This window comes from Cricetulus griseus (genome assembly GCF_003668045.3).
Source record: "Cricetulus griseus strain 17A/GY chromosome 1 unlocalized genomic scaffold, alternate assembly CriGri-PICRH-1.0 chr1_0, whole genome shotgun sequence".
Lineage (NCBI taxonomy): Eukaryota > Metazoa > Chordata > Mammalia > Rodentia > Cricetidae > Cricetulus > Cricetulus griseus.
Genome location: NW_023276806.1, coordinates 253,525,835 through 253,546,870, shown reverse-complemented (window position 1 = coordinate 253,546,870; position 21,036 = coordinate 253,525,835). Strand labels below are relative to the sequence as shown.

At 43.5% G+C, this 21,036-nt stretch overlaps 1 protein-coding gene across 1 annotated transcript in view; it reads left to right on the top strand.

Annotated features, from left to right (window-relative positions):
- The window catches only part of Kif6 (kinesin family member 6), a 287,668-nt gene that overhangs the window by 68,005 nt on the left and 198,627 nt on the right, over positions 1 to 21,036 (top strand). The window contains exons 4-5 of the mRNA XM_035451464.1: positions 6,239 to 6,386; positions 10,913 to 11,022. Coding sequence (XP_035307355.1) covers positions 6,239 to 6,386; positions 10,913 to 11,022 — 258 coding nt within the window. The remainder of the gene's footprint in view (positions 1 to 6,238; positions 6,387 to 10,912; positions 11,023 to 21,036) is intronic.

The following is a 21,036-nucleotide window of genomic DNA, read 5'->3' as shown; positions in this document are numbered from 1 at the left end:
TTTGTGGCTGACTTCTTTCATCTAACATAGGCTTTAGAGGTGACTTATCAACAATCTATTCTTTTGAATATATTGCTATATGGTATGGAGATAACACTTGCTTATTCATCAGATTTAAGAATTTAAATCTATTTAAATTCATTGCCTACTTTTCTTTCCTTTTGCTTGTGTGTGTGTCGGTGGGTGGTGTGTGTGTGTGTGTGTGTGTGTGTGTGTGTGTACAGGTATGTGTATATGAGTATGTATGTATGCGTGGGGGATGTATGTATGAACAGAGGAGTATGTGTATATGTGTGGGGTGTGTGTGTATTAGTATGTAATATGTATGTAGGATATGTGTGTCTGTGTGTAGCATGTGCATGTATGGGTGTGTATGCTTATAAGTATTATAAATGTGTATAGGGGATGTATGTATGTGGGGGAGTATGTGTATATGTGTGAGGTATGTGCGTGTATGGGTATGTATGTGGGGGGATGTAGTTATATGGAGGATGTTGTAGACAGAGTTCCTGGTCCCACAGCCATTTAGTCCCAAATAAACACACAGAGACTTATTTATATTAATTATAAACGGTTTATCTGATGGCTCGGGCTTCTCATTGGCTAGCTCTCTCTTAATTATTAACCCATTTATTTAAACTATGTATCACCAAGAGGCTGTGGCTTACCCATAATGCTCTGGCATGTTACCCGTTCAGGGGCTACATGGTGTCTCCCCTGCAACTCTTCGAGTTCCTCTTCCCAGCCTCCTCCTAGTTTGGTAGCCCTGCCTATTCTTTCTGCCCAGCTATATCCTGCCTACCCATGGCCAAAACAGATTTATTCACCAACCAATAAGATAAACATGTATTCACAGCATACAGAAGGACAACCCCCATCAGGATGTGTGTATGTGTGGGATGTGTGTGGACAGGGTGTGTTTTGTATGTGTGTGTGTGTGTGTGTGTGTGTGTGTGTGTGTGTGAGAGAGAGAGAGAGAGAGAGAGAGAGAGAGAGAGAGAGAGACAGAGACAGAGACAGAGACAGAGACAGAGACAGAGAGAGTATGTATTGTGGGGTGAGTACTTGTGTATGTTTGGTGTGTGGTCTGGAGGTCAGAGGAGTCAATTCTCTCTACCTTGTGGGTCCCAGGGATTGAACTCAGTTCCTCAGATTTGGCTTTAAGCACCTTTACCCTCTTAGTCATATTGCTGGCCCTATTTTCTACTTTTCAACTGACTTTTTTTTTTTCAAGACAGGGTTTCTCTGTGTAGCTTTGGAGCCTCTCCTGGCACCCGCTCTGTAGACCAGGCTGGCCTTGAACTCACAGAGATCTGCCTGCCTCTGCCTCCTGAGTGCTGGGATTAAAGGTGTGCACCACCAACACCCGGTTTCAGCTGACTTTTGATATGCTGTGATATATTTTCTGATGTGCTGTGGCTTGCAGGTTTAATGCCAGTTCCCTTGCAAGATATATGATTTGCAAAAACAGGCTTGAGAGTGACTCAGCTGCTAAGACTATATACTACTCTTGCAGAAGATCTGAGTTCAGTTCCCAGTGTGCATCCGGGCTGCTCCACAGGATCGGAGGTCCTCTCCAGATATCTGTGAACAATTACTTTCATATGCACATACCACTTGTGTGCATATACAGTTTTTTTTACCAATTTTCCCATTTTGTTCGTTTTCCTATTTTTCCTTATCTTTTCTTCTATCGAATAATCTCTTCACCACTTTCAGAAAAGAACCAACTATAAATTGAGAGACAGCACTGAATCAATGCTAGCCAACTGTGTCATGCCCCAGCCTATGTGTGGGATCTGATTCTGGACTCTGAGTTCAATTCCGTTGATTCATATTGCTCTCCTATGTCACTATTTTACTGTCCTAATTCCTTTAGCCTTCTGATTAGCTGTGAGCAGAAAGTGTAGGTTTCACCTTTGTCCTTGTTGTCAAGATTGTTTTGTCTATACATATCCCTTGAGTTTCCATAGAAACTTTACAAAAGTTATGTCCATTCTGGCCAAGAAGCAGATGGGGGAAGTGACTGATCAAATCTTCAGTAATATTTTCCCTGTTCTTTCATCTTGAAATCTAAGCCTGAGGAAGATGTCTAGTGGCCATCCAGCTCCGATACATCCCCCCACACACACAGTGCTGGGGTCACAGCTGCACACAAGACCATACTGGCTTTTTGTGTGAGTGCTGGGGATTCAAACTCAGGTCCTCATAGCCACAGCAGAAAGTCCTTTTGCCCACAGAGCCACCTCCCATGATCCCTTAGTTGTCATTCATCTCTGAGCCCCTATGACCTGAAGTGGTTTAAATGTGGACACCCCCCTTGGCTTTCAATAATTGAACAGTTGGTCTGGGGGCAGTGCTTTGTGGAGAGGATGAGGAGGAGTAGCCTGCTATAGGAAGTCTGTCCCTGAGGGCAGGATCTGAGAATTTGAAGCCTCACCCTACTTTTGGTTTGCTCTCTCTGCTTCCTACTTCCAGAGCCCTCGGCTTCCTGCTCTGGTCACCATGTCGGCTGCCATGATTTTCTGCCATGATGTACTTTCATCCCTCTGAAGCTGTTGGCCCAAGTGAACTCTTCATTCTGTGTAGTTAGGTTGGTCAGGCTTTCTCTCCTTTTTTTTTTTTTTATCACAGAAACAGAAAGGTAACTAATATACATAGCCTCTGCCCAATTAACACAGAGGTCAGCTCTGCGGGTCAAGTGTTCCTTAAATGTCTTCAACATATCTTTCCCAGCTGCCACGGTGCATTTCTGCCTGTGTGTAGAGACATACCTTCAATATCTAGAACTTTGTAGCTCTATCTTTCTGTCATTCACTTCTTGTACAATGAATGACTCAAGGCCGGTTAGAGGGGAGATTATAAAGCCCTTCCCAACTCCTTTTCAACATGCATATGCCTTGAGTATGGCCTTGTAGTATCCCAGAAGTGTCAAGGGTCTTTTCAAAGCATCTTGCTGTCTTTATCAACAGACTTTGTAAGCTTTGACTACCTTCAGGCTCAGCTTACTGGTGTTACCACCTCAGGAGATGTAGGATGTTAAATATTTGTCTGTAGTCAGGGCTGTTCACAGTGAGGATGCTGAGACAGAAGAAACCATCCTGCTCTCTCAGCAGAGCTCTGCTGGGAATGGAGGAAAGAGCAGGTTGGGGCGGCTTGTGAGGGACTCCAGGTCCACACTGCTTCTCCGGCAGTAGCTGAGGTGCCCAGGGTTCACAGCTCAAGTACTTCCAGGCATATTGGGATTTTTATTAATTTATTTTTTACAATCCAACCCCAGGTCCCCTCACTCCTCTTTCCCCTACCCCCCTTCCATGTGCTCCTTGGAGAGGGTAAGGCCTCCCCTAGGAAGTCTACTAAGTCTGCCCCATCATCTTGTTGAGGCAGGACCAAGGCACCTCCCCACCCCCACAACCCTGTGTCTAGGCTCCATAAGACAGTTTGTGCATTAGTGTTAGATCTTAGACCCACTGCCAGTGGCCTCAAATATTGTCCCAGCCACCCCATTGTCACCTATATTCAGGGAGGCTAGTTCTGTTTTAGGCAGGTTCCTATTTGTCAGACTGGAGACAGTGATCTCTCACTAGCTCAGGTCAGCTGATTCTGTGGGTTTCCCAATCATGGTCTTGACTCCTTTGTTCATATTATCCCTCCTCCCTCACTTCAATTGTACTTCAGGAGCTTGGACCAATGGTTAGTTGTGGATTTCTGCATCTGCTTCCATCTGTTTCTGAAAGAGGGTTCTAGCGTCTCCGGGGTTGTGGATTGTAGGCTGGGTATCTTTTGCTTTATGTCTGGTATCCACTTATGAGTGAGTACATACTATATTTGTCTTTCTGTTTTTGGGTCACCTCACTCAGAAGTTTTCTTCTAGTTCTGTTCATTTCAAACATATTGTTTTAAAAGGCTTCCTTGGAGCTGGGGCAAGGAATTGCTTCAGCTAGGAATTCTGAAGTTGAAGCGCCATGGAAGGCAAGGTTTCTGCTGAGTTTTTGTTGGTGGTGTTGTTGGTCTTGGTGGTTTTATGCATTACCAGAGCTGTTGATCATGTTGACATGTTGAGATACTTTTCAGGGTCAGGAAGAAGTGGGCCTTGACACTTTTTGCTATGGTATCTTTATTCTTGTGGAGGAATAGAGCTTAGAGGTTGTTACATCATCATCTCTCTGTTTATTTTAAACCTATATTTTCTCTTAGGGCAGACGAGACTAGAATAGCATGCAAAGATGCCTGGGACACACTGATGAATGAACACAAGGTTAATTTGGGATAAGGAGTTTCTAGACAAAGGAAATGGGTAATTTCACTGTTGTTCCTCTGTTTAAGTTTCACTGATGCAGTATGATTCACAGACATGGAAGCTGAGGACAGTAGGTGGGTCTTACGTTCTTTTGTTAAAATAAAATCCTGTGTTCTTGGTGTCTGATTTTTCTATCCCATAGCAGATAAAGAAAAGGAATATTAGCATAGACAGATAGACGATTAGAAATCTGAGATAAGATTTTGAAATAGAAATCAGATGGATGGTCAATGAGGACACACAGGTCACCCTCAGGTATCACTTTCATAAGCTGTATCTGTTAAAATGGAGATGCTAACTTGTGATCATGTTCTTTGCTTTTTGCAACTGATAATGCCTCCTGTATTTTAGCAATCCATCTGTCAAGAATTGCTACAGTGTTTGAGTTCCGATTCTTAAAATTGTAGACTCCCTTTACTCAGCACATCCGTGGCAAAAAATACTCTACATGCAAATGATACTCTAATGAGACACGTCTGTCTCCTTGGTGACAGATTACATTGATGGAAAAGATTGAGTCACAACCCAATTCTATGCATCATGGGAATCAGAATCCCTTTCAGGCTAAGAATGTTAACAGTTTCAATGGGAAGACACAGGTGGAAACGTGATTCGCCATACTGAAAACAGAGCATTGACACACAGTGGTTTGTTTCCTCCACTCTCTGTACTAAGTCCCTCAGGTCTGTAAGCAGTGCTAGCACCTCTGCACAGAGCAAAGCACGCATCTGTCTGTTGCCCAGAACATCATTAGTGATGTTTCTAGCTGTGTAAGATGGGTTAACTGATATCTTCAGAATAAGGTCTGGGCAACGCCTGTGTTATCTGGGGATACTATAAGGGCAGATGGTTCAACATATCACAACAGCCATATGAGATCTCTAGAGTGAGCTGTGATAGGATCTCAGCAGCTGGGGTAGAGTGGGATTCCCAATGCAAAGGATGACAGTGATTGAAGTGCAGCTGTGCACTTTAGCAGCTTTGATGGAACCATCTTGGGGATCAAGGAGCAGCCACTAGTAGCAAGAAAGACAGCAAAACTGCAAGTTTCCCGTTCCTTGTGGCATAGAGAGAAGGCCCAGTCTTCAAAGCCCACATCCTACAAAGCACACCGTCAAAAGCCTACATTGGCCATTCAAAGGCTTCCTAAAAACCCCCATCAAATCATAGGATGCTCGGCTGGGCTGAATAGCACACATGGGCCAACAAAAAACAAATCATTTTTGGAGGGGGCAGCCTGAGGACTTTCTGTTGGTGGTTGATATTACACAGAGAAATACGTTTCAAGAACCACAGTTGTAAAGGCTAGAGATGTGAGTATTTACCAGGGAGTTACATGGAGGGGCAGACAGACATCTTGCCAATCACAAGTGTTTCCCTGAGATAATCTTCGCAACTCATTCTTTAAGTCTAGTACAGTAAAACCCCAAGTCAGTATTACGATGCTGGGATACATTTGAATGGCATGTCCTTCCTGAGAGAAAGGCACCAATATCCTAAAATCCCTAGATTAAAAACTATTCTGAAGGCCAGGGAAATGACTCAGTGGGGAAAGTGCTTTTGCCACCTAAACATGACAACCTGAATCTCTAGCATCCATATCAGAGCTGAGCCTGGCAGCGTGAGCTGTAATCTGAGAGATAGCTGTGGAGACAGAGGCTTCCTGGGGCTCCCTGCGTTCAGTGAGACAGGCCATCTCAAAAAATAGGATGGAAATGGATTTCGGAAGGTGCACGGTGTTCATCTTTGGCCTCCATTTGCACCGTAGGCACTCCCAGACAGGTGCAAGTAGATATGATACACACACATACAGTTCTAGCTGGAATGTCATGTATTTGTAAATCCCCTACAAATATGTTTTCAGTGGTATTTATGAGGCACCTAGTACCAATGTGGGTGTCAGTTTAGCTATTAAAACTCTGTCATTTCTTCTTGCAGTGTCTTGTCAGGTTACAATGGTACCATCTTCGCATATGGGCAGACAGGCAGTGGGAAGACATTCACCATCACAGGTGGGGCCGAGCGCTACAGTGACAGAGGCATCATCCCGAGGACTCTGTCATATATTTTTGAGCAGTTGCAAAAGGTAAGGAAAAAAAAAGTTCAGATTTAATTTGATATACTCAGCAGAAACACACCATGGTGAGGAAATTGCTAAGGTATCTATCACACTGAGCCCTCTGCGGAATGTGCTGTTGTGAGTAACTCCGGCTTTACATTTAAAGAAAGGTGCAGACTTTGCTGGAGGAGTGGAAATTAAGGTGCCCCCCTTACTGGGGCTGGGACTTCATCAAAGGCCAGGGCTCCATTTAAAGGCAGAGAGGCCTTCTGTGGTGGAGTGGGGTGTCTGGGTGTGTGGTGTGCATATGTGTGGGCTGGCACACAAGTTGATATTCAAGGTCCTCTCTTGCCCTCCTCTGATTTCGTTTTGATTTTGATTTTTGAGATAGGGTCTCTTGATGAACATGGGCTCACTGATTTGATTGGCTGATCAGTGGACTCTGGGATGTCCTTCTCTCTGCCTGGCCCAGCATTAGGGTTACCGCCACACACCACTGTATTCAGCCTTTCACATGGGTGCTGGGGATCTGAACTCATATCTGTGTGCTGGGGCAGCTAGCCCTTCATCCACTGAGCTGTTTCCCGGATCGGATAACTAGTATCTTACACTCTGCAGCTAGAAACACTTCTACTAAAACAACTCTGTCTATAGCCCCTAAAATACCAAATCAGTCATACGGCATGATTATCACTTCCCATGGTAGTAACAGAAGCTGGAGGGATTTGCCAGAACATATACCCCACTGCAGTGAGGAGAATCATATTCTAGAGGCATTCCCGTCTCTACTGTATATGTCACCTACTTATGAATGTTTTGCCTGTGTGTGTGTCTGTGTACTATACATATGTCTGGTGCCCACGGAAGGCAGAATACCTAGAGTTAGGATGGTTGTGAGAAACCATGTAGGCACTGAGAATTGACCCTAGGTCCCCTGTAAATGGAACAAGTGCTTTAAACCACTGAGCCATCTCTCCAGCTTTTTAAATGCAACATATATTGTATGTGTGGCTTTTTAAAAAAGATTTTATTTATTATGTATACAGTGTTCTGCCTGCATGTATACCTGCCTGACAGAAGAGGTCATCAGATATCATTACAGATGGTTGTGAGCCATGATGTGGTTGCTGGGAATTGAACTCAGGACCTCTGGAAGAACAGCCAGTGCTATTAACCTCTGAGCCATCTCTCCAGCTCCGTATGTGTGGCTTTTTAATACAACATATATTGTAACTCTCAGACTAGGTATCTTTAGTGCCATTTTAGTTTGAAAACTATAAAACTAAGCCTCCATTGAGATGTTTTTGTCTTGGTCCACATCTTACAAGAGCCGGCCCACAGCTCTGTAAACCAAGCTGCTGCTTTGCTTTCCTCCACTTCCTCTGTAGCTCAGACTGGCTTTGTTTTGTTGGCTGTGTTTGAATCCATTTCCTGTGATGAGTCATTTAACTTCTGTGGGTTTCTGCTTTCCATTTTCTGAAAGCAAGGGTTGAACTGCTCTGGAAGCTCTCTGTCTTCCTTCCAGCTCCAGCAAGTCCTTGAATTCTGTTTAAATGTCTAACTGGGTTGTTGTAACCATCACTCCGGAATTCCCTACTGAATGTTATTTGCATTTTGAGTTGTGAAGACAAGAAGAAATTGCTGAGATCTGCGTAATTCTAATTGCTGGCCAGAAAGCAGCAATTACCATTAGTTCAGCTCTTCTCTCACTGGCCCAAGAGTGCCAAATGTGTGCGCCAGAAAAAGTGCAGGATGAAGGCTGAGTAGAGTGTGTGTGCCACACCCAGAGCCCTTCTCATCTCCAGTTTTCCTGACACTACCTGTATTGTCTTATTCACACAGTTCACAAACAGGGCTGTAATCTTCAATAGCACTTGTTGCCATGGACCCAAGTGGAAAGCTCATCTTAGGAGGGTGGGCAGGGTTGTGTAGGCTGTCTGACGATGTGTCCCAATGGCATGTGGCTTCATGTCTCAATGTCATGGAGCTGCTGTTGGGGGACAGAAATAGTATTTTAAGACCTTGGGCTGGAGCGATGGTGCAGCAGTTAAGAACTCAGCTTTTATTCCAAGCACCCGTATAGGCAGCTCTCACTGTCTCAACTCCAGCTCCGGGAGACCCAACACCCTCTTTCAGCCTCTGCAGACAATGCATTCTCATGCACACACCCACAGAGACAAACACTCAATTAAAAGTAATAAAAACAAATGTTTAAGGTTCTTGGCACCTGGGTATGCTTAGTTTATGGTCATTATTACCATACCATTAGTATTTGTATGTGCAAAGACTTAATGATTGTTACCATACTCATTAATATTCATATGTCATGGTGGCCTAATGATACCTGGCCAGTTTCAGAAAACCTTTTGAAGCTCTCAGAACCGATGAAGCCAATTTCCCTGGTTAGGCTGAATAGAATAAACAAATCCTCTCTTAGTGGAAAGTACGTTTTGTGTCTTCTAAAATATTCTTTGTGCTTACCAAAGAATACCTCTGGACATCTCTAAGTGTCCAGGGCACTGGCCATCTGCCAGGATTGTTGGGAGACCCCTTGTCATTGATGTCACTGAAAATCTTGTTTAGTTCTGAATCATCCCAAGTAATTTCCTGGACTTGGAGAAAGCCCACCAGACCAACTAACAGCCAGGGAAACTGAAATGGATCAGTTTCTGCCATGGGCCACACACATTTGTTATAATCACAGTGGATTGTACTAAAACAAGCAGGGCTTAAAGTGCCCCGTGAAGTGTGTCCACACTGGAGACTAGAGAACACAGACTTAAGTCAGAGGCCCTACAGATTGCCTTAGATCAGAGAGCTCAGGGTGAGAATAAAGCCAAGCTCTCCTTCAGGACAAGCCGAGAGCCCAGCGCATGCTGTGTTGTGGATGGCCTCAGAGTGAGAACGTAATTCCACTGCACTTGGGAGGGTTCCACTTGTTGCAGAGCTTGAGTCTCCTTACACTGGAGCATTGTGAGGTTCACACTTGTTTGGGGTAGAAGAAATGTCTGTCTGCCGGAAACACGTGTGTTACATTACAGTCTGGCAATCCAGATGCTGAAAAGGACCGAGAAAGGTATCTTGCCACATCACTCAGTGAGACTGGAGTATGCATGCTGGAAAAACTGCAGGAGAGGCAGAAGCTGGAGGAGCCAGGCATTGTCCTCATCCCTGGGGCAGTGGGCCGGCCATTTCCCTGACTTGTTACTCTAATTCTACAGAAGAGAGTGCCCCCATTACAGACGATGGCTCAAGTTCCCTGTTCTTTTCTTGTGCCCATTCCTTTTATATTCTTGTATTGTTTTAGCTACTTTGACCAGGGCTGTAACAAATACCCAACAAAAACAGGTTAAAGTAGGGTGTGTTTTGCCTCAGTGTTTGAAGATGTAAGTTCACCGTGTGGGGAGGGCATGGTGGTGGGAACGTTAACCACCTGGTCACGCTGTGTGCACAGTCAGGAAGCGGTGAAGAGTGCTGGCACTCAGCCCCTTCGTCTTTTTCCCTCACTTACTCAGTTCAGGACTCCAGCCCATGAGAAAGTGCCATCCATATTCAGGTGGGGGGGTTCTTTCCCCGGTTACACTTCTCTGGAACCCATCACACTTATTTCTCCATTTGGAGGCTTCTAGACATAATACTCGAAAACAGTTACCAACTGCAATAACAGTAGCAACAGCCACAGTGGTTCATTGGTGCCCAGGTATTTTTGGTAGAACTTGAAATGTAGACAGACTTCTCTTAAGTCAGTTTTGCATGATCATGGACATTTCATAACTTATTGTCATATGGAACCATGTTAGAAGCACGCCTGCTCTAGCAGAGGATGGGGGTTCAATACCATCACCTACATTGGGTGGCTCATGATGGCCTGTAACTCTAGCTCAGGGGGATCTGATGCCCTCTTCTGGTCTTTGTCAGTACCTGCATTCATGTGCGCACACACACTAAACTACACACACACACACACACACACACACACACACACACACACACAGAGTAAATAACTGAATTGTTTTTTTAAAAAGAATATAAAATTCTGAGTAGTAGGAAAGTAAAGGAAAATTAATTATGATCATGAATGAAAACTTTGGCTCCTGGTCTTTGAACCAAAGTAACAAGCTCTGGCTCTGCTGTTTTATGAATCAACTGTTCACAGAATGTCACAGATTGTAAATTTATTTGTGTTTTCTTAGTAACCTTTTGGGGGGATCTGGAAAGTAAAAAATGATGTATTATTCAGTTCTACAAGTGTATATTGACATTTTATGTATAATATGGCACCAGTAAAAACTAACAGACTGAAGTTACTTATAATAATGGATATTGGCTATTACCAAAACAAACAAACAAACAAACAAACAAACAAACAAAAAAACACTTCATGCAGATGGCCACAGCAACTCAAAAGTGTCACGAACTGCAAATGTAAACCATATAAATGGAAAGGAAAAGGAGGGACACTATGAGAGAAGCCCAAAGACAAATGGTGCATCTCTCTCTAGCCAAACAGTTGTTTTTAGTCATTAAATAATACCTTTTCCTTCTCCAACCAGGATAGCAGCAAGATCTACACAACACATATTTCTTACTTGGAAATCTACAATGAATGTGGCTATGACCTGCTGGATCCAAGACATGAAGCCTCCAAACTGGAAGATCTGCCGTGAGTAGCAGGATAACAAAGACCAGCAGGAAATGGTTTTCAGATGTTTTGTTTCCTTTGAAATTTTTCTCTGTTTCTGGTCTCGATCATAATTAGCAAATATTGGATCACAGCATCTTTCTGTAATGAGCAGGAGTGATGGGAACTAAGATTGCTTGAAGCTCGTTTCTCAGGGGAATCTCTGTGGGAGTCAGCACGATTGTGCAGTGGATGGTCTCAGGGGGCATTTCAAGATTGGGGCAGCACTTTACCCCACCTTACGAAGCCCCACACTCCTTGAAATACACCTTTCTTCCAAAAGCAGTACTCAGTTTATGCAGGAGTAAGCCTGAGAGAGGAAGTGTTCCTCAAATGCCTCTCTGCTGCACCTCGCACCTGCCTTCACAGCCCTTTGATGGGATGGATCAGCATTAGTTGTTTTCAGTGAGATGCAGGCTTCAGATCTGTTGTGTTGACAGAGGACACTCCCCTGCCAGGATCACACAGTGTTGCTGTTTGCAATTTGTTTGAAACCTGCCTGAGTTTGATGTAGGAATTGGTAGTCATTCATGCGCTTATTTCCAGGTGTTTTTATGTATTGGAAGCTGCCTACAACCAAGAAAAAAAATGTTTTAAAAATTCATTTTATTTTGAAGTAAGTGTGTGTGTGTGTGTGTGTGTGTGTGTGTGTGTGTGTGTGTGTGTGTGTGCCCCTCATGAGTGCAGATACCAGTGGAAGCCAGAAGAGTGTCCAGTTCCCTGGGTCTGGAGTTACAGGTGGCTGGGAGCTGCCTGGCCTGGGCGCTGGGAACTGAACTCAGGCCCTCTGGAAGGCAGAGCATGCTCTTAATTATGCAGCCATCACTCCATTACCAAAATATATATTTTTATTCTTCTTATAAAATACTCTGAGATAATGTAGAAATATGTGTGAATTCTCTGTGGAAAAAGGTCATCAATTGACTATTGATAATACAAGTTTCATATCCAATAAACAAGTTACTAAATTAGTAAAAAGATCAGAAATTAATAAAATAATTCATAATCCGTATATTATTTCATTAATATTTGTTGAGGCATTTCATATATCACCTTTTTATGTTTACAAAATTCCCAAGATGGAGTCAGGAAACACAAAAGTTGTTTGTAGTGTAAATATTGGTATAACAGCGAAGAGAGAAGAAGGACCACTGACTCTATGGAAGAAAAAAGCTTTTCAAGCTTAAGAACTTACTTTTAAAAGGGTAAAGCTTCCTAATGGGGACAGGAATGGCAGCGTCAGACAGAGGGCATGGTTGGAGAGCCTGTGCTGTGAGCGGTGGGTGATGGTGTTAGGTGATGGAGCCTCTGATGTATGCTGCCCTGCTCAACATAGTTACTGTCCTATAAAAGAGGACCATGGTGCTGCCCTGTGCATTCTGAAATGCTGAGGACTCCAAGCGAAGCTGGTAGCTTACAATCCAGAAGAGAGCAAGCTGACTCCTTGGTTTGGGACTTGGAGCCTCTATGACTGTTGCTTACAGTCTGCTGGGTTTATTTCCTGTCCTAGTAGCTCAGTTGCACTACAACAAATATCACCTGAAAGAAATCCCAGAAGCCACTGGAACCAGTTTGAGGAAGGGCTTGGATGTCAGGTTTCTGGTTTGAGGCTTGTTTTTGTTCTGATCAACTTTTTGTTTTATAGTCTCCAGGATGGCCAACATACTGGCAGATTAAATCTTGTTTAAATTGTTTTCAGTAGCTGGGCATGGTGGCACAAGCCTTTAATCTCAGTATTCTGGAGGCAGGCAGATCCATGTAAGTTTGAGACCAAACTGGTCTACAGGGTGAGTTCCAGGACAGCAAAGGCTACACAGAGAAACCCTGTCTCAATAAACAAACAAAAATTGCTCTCAATATATTTAGAAGGCTGTTTGATACCATGTCCATAATGGCAATAGGTTCACTCACAGGGCCTATGATCTCCCTAGCCCTGAGTTTTTGGCCAATTTTATAGTGGGCCTCAAATCCAATTAGAGAGCCATTGGTTACACCCATAACATTTATGCCCCTGTTACAACCAGGAGGTTATCTTTTCAGACCAGGCATTATTGTAGCTGACAAGGTTCACAGCTGGGTAAGACCACTGATAACTCTCTCTCCCAGCAGCCTGCATAGTACCATCCAGAACTATGAAAGCTAGCCAGCAGAGAGAAAGCTTCCTGATCAATCAGCTTCATTTCTCCAAGTCCTCTCTGACCAGAGTGCACACTGTCTCCATAGTAGAGTCTTACTGTCAAGTTCTGGCAATAACTGTGATGATGTAAAGAGTGATGGCAATAACTGCATTGTTTGGGATCCTCTGGGACTCACTTCCATGAGAGGAGGTTAAAAACATTGTCTTCAATTAGGATCGTCAATACCCAACAGTTTGGCAAACATTAAGCAATAATCTAATCCAGGAATGAAGGGCTTGTCGCCATTAAACAGAGAGGAGAGATAAAGCTAAGATGTTTGCAAAAAAGAAAGGAAAGAGGTGGAGGAAGAATATGAAGCAAGGGATACCAATGGTTTACACCTTGAACCTCACGTTTGATTTGAGTAGAATTGAAGGTTAACTCCCAAAGGCTCACTTCTTGATTGTTGGCCTGGAACATAAAACCCAGAGAGGTTTGACTCACCCAGAATCTCAGAACAACTAATTGGCAATAGAACAAGAATTAAATCCAGACATTCACACACTTTCATGCTCGAGTGGCAAGAGGGATTTCAAGAGGTTTTATACAATGGGGCTGTGAGAATTAAGGAGTCCATTTAAAAGAATCCCATCAAAAACTTGAGTAGGTAAGGATGAAGACTTTGAGGATGTGCCTTTGGGTTTGCCATACCAAACCGTGTGTTTATTAACAGATTTATAGTAAGTCCTAGGTGGGGCGTATGTGTCAAGTAGTATGTCTTGCTTGGTTTAACAGTTTCCCTAATGTCAGTGCCTTAATATTTTTTTTTAAAAAAATTATCTATGGGGCTAAGGAGGTGGCTCCATAGTTTAAGTGATTGTCATGCAAGAGTGAGGACCAGAGTTCAGATCTCAAGAACACCCATAAATGCAGGTAGTTGTGGTGGCCAGCCAGGAAGCCTCAGAAGGCAGAGACGGGATCTGCAGAGCCAGCTGCCTAGGGAGACTAGCCATTTTGGCCAGCTTTGATTAAGAGACCCTGCCTCAGGGAATAAGGAAGAAGAGCAATTGAGGATGATTCCCAACATCAACTTAGCACACATCCACATGCGCACCCACACACAGCAAACATGCCTGTACACATACGCACATGTGAAGATGAGAAATGGGGAAATCAGGTATTAAGTTTCAGTTAAGAGGTTGAGACAATGAGGGAGAAGAGGAATAGCAAGCCACTTCAGTGTGAATCCACTGCACAGGGTAAGGTGTGGCCAGAATGAGAAAAGGGGCCACTCTGAGAGAATAGAATGTCCAGGGTTCTTGAAACCAGGATCTTCAGAACCTAGCCACAGCTAGGAACTTTAGACAGATTCTTTCATTTTTCTGCATTTCTTTATACAGTGTAGGCATTGGATCAAACGCTGTTTATCAGCCTTCTAATGTCCATCGTCTAAAGGCCAAGAATTGGTGACGTTCACAGTGTGGGCCTTTCTTGGTGACTTCTTCCCACTTTACCCAAGAACAGTGATTTGGATGTTTTCTGATGTTCCCATCTGGAAAAAAGCAAAGACAATAATTCCATTCTCCCTGTGACTCGGCATCCCTGAGCATGCGTGGGATTTAATAGTGACTGTCAATGCTGGTCAGGTTGTTGCTAGAAACGTCATAGGCTTGAGTTGTCCTTCAGTGACTTGTCTTTCATCTCAGTGTGACACTGCTGATTCAGTGAGGAGAAAACTCAGGACACACTAAGATATGCACATATGTAAATCAATAATAAAATATAAATTTAAATAAACACACATATTGCCACTACAAAAATTAATTAAATCTGCCATAGACCTAAATATACAGTTCAAAAATAAAACTCTGGAGGATAATGTGAAAGGGAATCTTAGAAAATCAGGGTTAGGCAGTGAGTATTTAGATATAACACCAAAAGCATGATCCATGAAAAGAAAAAAAAATATTAGTAAGTAGAACTTATTAAAAGTAATGTTTTGTTGTTCTGTAAAAGCCTCTTTTAAAAGAATGAGTAAATAAGGCATGTATTTGGAGAGAATGGCTACAAACACCTGTACACAGAGTTTACATCCAGAGCTGGAGAGATGGCCCAGGACTGAGAGCACTGGCTGCTCTTCCAGAGGAACTGAGTTTAATGCTCAGCTCCCATGTGTCTGCTCACACCACCTGCAACTCAAGAGGATTTGGCAGATTCTGGCCTCCATGGGCTCTGCACGAATGTGTTGTAATACATATGTGCAGGCAAAACACAGATACGCATAAAATAATAGGCTATAACATGGATTTATATGCAGGACATACAATAACTCTTAAAGGCCAGAGAGGATAAAGCAATGGATGATTTCGAATGGGACAGAACTCACCAGTCATGTCTCTAATGACTAAATGCACAGATGAAAAGTTAGCAGATGCAAACAAGCTCAGCACCATCTGTAATTAAAGAAAACAACAGTGAGGGACCACTGTGTACCTGTGAGAATGGCTAAAATTCCAGAGTCTGACAATACCAAAGGCTGGCAAGGTTGTACAACAGTGGAAATTCTTACTGCTGGTGATAATGCAGAATGATGTGGACACATCTGTGAGACCAACTGGAAGCGTCTTATAAAACCAAACATCCATTATACAACATAGCAATTGTGTGCCCAGATATTTACCCAAATGAGCTAAACCCTGAGATTCACGCAAAAACCTGTTGACAAGTGTGAAGAGCGGCCTCATTCATACTTGCCTCAAGCTGAGTGTAATCATGATGTTCTTCCAAACTATGTACATCCATACAGGGTGGACACAAAGGAAACCACTAAGTCACGGGAGAGGCTTAAGGCATTTTGCCAGAACAAAAGTCACTAAGAAAGTCTGCATGTCCCCCAAGCTGGCATTGTGGTAGAGCACAACTGTAGACAATAATCTGACCATGTTTGTCAGGGCTTGAGGGAAATCAACAGAAGAATCATGAATGTGGAAGTCGTCTATATAATTATCTGATGTAGTCACAGGGACATATGCAGGTGCTAAAACCCAGAGAATTCGCAGCACAGAGAGGGACCCCTGATGTGCGCAGGGCAGAAAACATCCATCAGCAGCAGAAAGAAACATAGCCAGCAACAGGCCAGCAGAAAGCACGAGTTGTCAGGTAGAGGGTGCGGACGGTTGTATAAGAACAGCATAAATGGCTGGTGTGGTTGAAGACTGTTCTTCTGGTGCACATCAAAGTTCTCAGGTAGTTCAAAGCTGCATACTCACACCTCAGTACAGCATGATGGGCGCGCTCAACACCATCGTCCCACCTGGGATGTGTTAGCAGGTCCATAGACATTCTCATTGGAGGGGCTGGAGTAGATAGCTCCGTGTGCACTGACTGCTTTTGCAGATACGGCTGCTCACGACTGCCTGTAACTTCAGTCCCCCTGAATCCAATGCCCTCTGGCATCAGCAGGTACCTGCACACACTTAGCATACAAACACACGAACACACGTACATACACATAAATAAAAATTGAAGTCTTAAAAAAAAAGATGTTCTCATAGAAAAAAATTGGGCATCAGGTTGGGTTTTTCTTTTAAATTATCCCTCACAACTGATATGAATCTACAATTATCTTAAAAGGTTTGGATTTTAAATTATCCATATGCTTATATATAGATATGCACAAACAAATATACATGTATGTCTTCAGTCTATTTCTACATTTAAGTAATTTAAAATGAAAATAGAAGTTATTTTTGAAAGCGCCTCACGGCACATGCTATAATGGGAACATTGCTAGTTTAAGCGTGTCTCCTGAGGCAAAACAGGAGAACTATTGGTCTTAGCTGTGCAGAAATGGTCACTTTGCTTTAGTTAATTTTAGTATTCCTAAATAGAAAGCATACCATTTAAGACGGTGACAATTTCTGTGGCTGTTACTGTAAAACAATCACAGACTGGAGAGATGGCTCAGAGGCTGAGGGTTTACTGCTCCATCAGAGGACCAGGATTCAGATCTAAGCACCTACGTTGGGTGACTCACAAATGTCTCTAACTCCTGCTCCAGGGGATCCGATGCCCTCTTGTGGCCTCTCTGGGCACACGCACATCACATAAAATAAATCTTTTAAAAACCAACAAAAAGAATCAATAGACTCCAGCATCCAGTATCGAAATCTTAGCTAAACGACCTTGTACAACTCTCTCATAGACACTTGTCTTAAAACATTATGCAAAGTCATGGTGTGAGTGGATCCCTTGGACACGGTGTCCCTGTGCAGTGCATAGCCTGCATGGTAACATTTAAAAAGAGAAGAAATCACATGCTTGCCCTTGTCTACAACATGAAATGAGGATCTATATTCATGGCAGTAACTTCTGGGAAATTCCTGTCAGGCAAGTGGACGGTGCTGCAATGTGGTGGTGGGGGTGGGGACAGTGCTCCATTGATGGCTTCCATTATTGAAAGCAAGAACTTGGCTATTGTTCTTCATATGCCTTCCAGTAAGTCACAGTGAGCCTACAAATTCCTACTGAGTAGCCAAATGGAAATGATTCCGTTTATAGAGAAAACACAAAGCTTGTTGCTTCCCCGTCATTAAGCAGGCTGGGTACACTTAGCAGAACTTTTCCACTTAGGTGTCCAACTCAGGATGATCAGTGACTTTTGCTTAAAATCTAAACATTTTAGAAGCATTTTGTGGGGAAACTATTCACAGGCCCACTCCAAGCAATCAAATAAATAGCCTGGTGGGTTTCCATTCTGGAAGGAAAATGTTTATTTAAGAAACACTAATACAGTCCTCTTGCATGCCTGTAGAAACTGCAGTCAGAACCAAGGACTGGATGGAAGTCTGAGGACATAATGACTGCAGTGTGAGAAGGGGCACGAGAGTGGGGGGCTGGGAAGGAAACAACTTGGTGAAAATGTTTACCACTGAACTTCATTGCCCCTTAAAAATGATGCCAGCAGTAGTAGAGTGGAGAACATTCTCATTTCCCAGTAAGCATCCTTGGCAAGAGGGAATGGCCAGGGCAGGGTTTCCAGAGCCTGGGAGGGGGTAGGGCTGACAGGCTGGCAGGGAGAGCTTCAGGGAGACTGTGAGCAAGAGCAGGCCAGGCCGTGAGGAGCTTGCCCAGGGGATGGGGCAGAAGCCAGGAGAAAGCCAGTGAAGAAATGGCAAAAGAGACCCTAACTGGAGTGAGAAGAGAGGGGGGAGAGGAGGGAGAGGGAGAGGGAGAAGGAGAGAGAGAGAGGGACAGAGAGAGAGAGAGAGAGAGAGAGAGAGAGAGAGAGAGAGAGAGAGAGAGAGACTCAAAGGGCACAAGAAGCTGGGTATGGTGGCACACACTTTTAATCCAAGCACTCTGGAGGCATGCACAGATAAATCTCCATGAGTTCAATGTCAACCTGGTCTGCACATCAAATTCCAGGTGAGCAAGGGCTGCACAGTAAGGCTCTTTCTAGGAAACAAACAGACAAACAGACTGTACCAGCATGTTAGAGGCGGAACCTCTTCTGGGGTGCCCACAGATGATAGCTTAGTAGGCTGTGAGCGATCAGTGAGTTTCCACAACAGCCAGCATCTGCATCTGCCTTTCAGGAACTCCATAAACAAGAAATCAGAACATAAGAGAAACACAGCATCAAAAAAAAAAAAATCTGAGAAAGACAAAGTTACAACACACAGCTGAAACCAGCATGAGGGAAAACCCAGAGAGCATGCAAATTGGATTCTGACCAAAAGTGGCAAAGCCAGGCTAGCACCTGGCAGTAATGCTTGTATTCAATTGGTCCACTGAATTAAAAAAGTAGTATTAAAAAGTCCATTTAAAAAAGAGTAGCCACATCAAAGACCAAAGGCTGTAAATAACCAAGAAGGAAAATGTATCGCAGTCAAACACCAATGGTGACAAGGAGCTAATGCTTTCCTCCATATGCTAAATGGGGGTCCCATGGCAAATTATCCCACGCGTGCCTGCCTCAGATGGTTGGATACTTGACAATTCGGTTGCCTTGCCCATGTGTAGTTATCGCCTGTCCCCATGCTTAGCCATAGTCAGATATCAATAACTTTCCCTGCAGAGAGAACTGGCTGGTAAGTAAAGACAAGGGAGCCAAATTAATCCTCAGTATGCACCCACCTGTAAGGGATCAGGATCAGTAGTTCTCAACACTGTCCCATCACCAGTCACCTAGAACTTCTAGAAAATCTGATCGCAAATAGCACCAGGACCAATCACATAAGAAACCCTTGTGAGAAATGCTGGGTTTGGTCAGACAGTGCAGATGCCCTGGAGAAAGGTGATGTTCAGTGGGTGGGGCCCCTGCTCCTCATGGTTATGGGCAGGAGTATGTTTAGGACTAGAGTTAGGATTCAGGTCAGGACTCTAGTGAGTGCTAGGGCTAGAGCCAGGGTTAAGGTCAGTTTAGGGCTAGGATTAGGATTAATGCCTTGGTTATGCAGGGCTATTGTTAGGGCTGTGGTAAGACTAAGGGCTGGGATCATGTTTGTGGCTAGGGTTATGGAGAGTTTTTATTGCCTCCCTTTCTCTGAGTGCCCCCTTCTGGGGTCTTGCAGGAAGAAGTGGAATCCGGTCTCTGTGTTTACCCTTCTCTCTTACAGGCAAGCACCTTGGAGATGGGGAATTCTTTTACTTACGATAAGTGTTTCGATTCTCTCCTTTTCACTTTTAATTTATACCATCTCATCACTTATTATCTGACTTCATCTTCAGATATTACTTAATGTCTCTCATCTTCATGGGAAATCTGGAGTTTAGAGAGAATCCTGTCTTCTGTGTCCCTAGAGGTTGAATTTAGCCGAAGTGTATTGAGCTGGTCAGAGACAAGATCCAAGGTCTGCTCAAAATAGAACACAGCTCATCTGTGTCAATTATAACACAGCTCACCTATGTCAATTATAACACAGCTCACCTATGTCAATTATAACATGGCTCATCTTTGTCAATTTTAACACAGTTCATCTACATCAATTATAAGAGCCTTCAGACCTTCTAAGTATTTTAAATAAGTTCACTTATGAGTCTTATTTAAAAACAAACAAATTGTATTGTTTTCACTAGGGAAAGGAGATTTCTATCTTGTGGATGTTATTGAAGGGGGTGAAAAGGAGCCATCTGCAGGAAAGGACCCCCCACCCCCACCCCCAGGACATGCTGCCTGCAGATGTGCTGGGCAAGTTACCTTCTCTTACTGCCCTTAGTATTTTAAGTGCCCACAAATTACCCATGAAAAGGCCAGAAACTTCCTTGCAAAATGGAAAAAATTTAATTATGGTATTTGAAAAAAATCATTTAAAAGGTAACATTATCCTAAATAAGTTTTTTCCCTTTTTCACATACTTTATTTAAAAATTAACTTTTTTTCAATTAGGCAACACTTTATTTTTATTTTATTTTTATAATTGTAATTAGACCAATTTTAAATTAGAAACAAGCTTCTTTTACATGTTAATCCCAGTTCTCTTTCCCTCCTCTCATCCCTTGCCCCCAACCCATCCCTTATCCCAACCCCTTTCTGCTCCCCAGGAAGGGTGAGGCCTTCCATTTGGGATCTTCAAAGTCTGTCATAGCATTTGGAGCAGGGCCTAGACCCTCTCCCCCCCTCCCCAGTGTGTCTAGGCTGAGAGAGTATCCCTCTATGTGGAATGGGCTCCCAAAGTCCATTTGTGTACTAGGGATAAATACTGATCCACTATCAGAGGCCCCATAGATGAACCAGACCTCCAAACTGACATCCTTGTTCAGGGGGTCTGGAACAGTCTTATGATGGTTTCCCACTATCAGTCTTGGATCCATGAGCAACCCCTTGTTCAGCTCAGCTGTTTCTGTGGGTCTCTCCAGCCTCGTCTTGGCCCCTTTG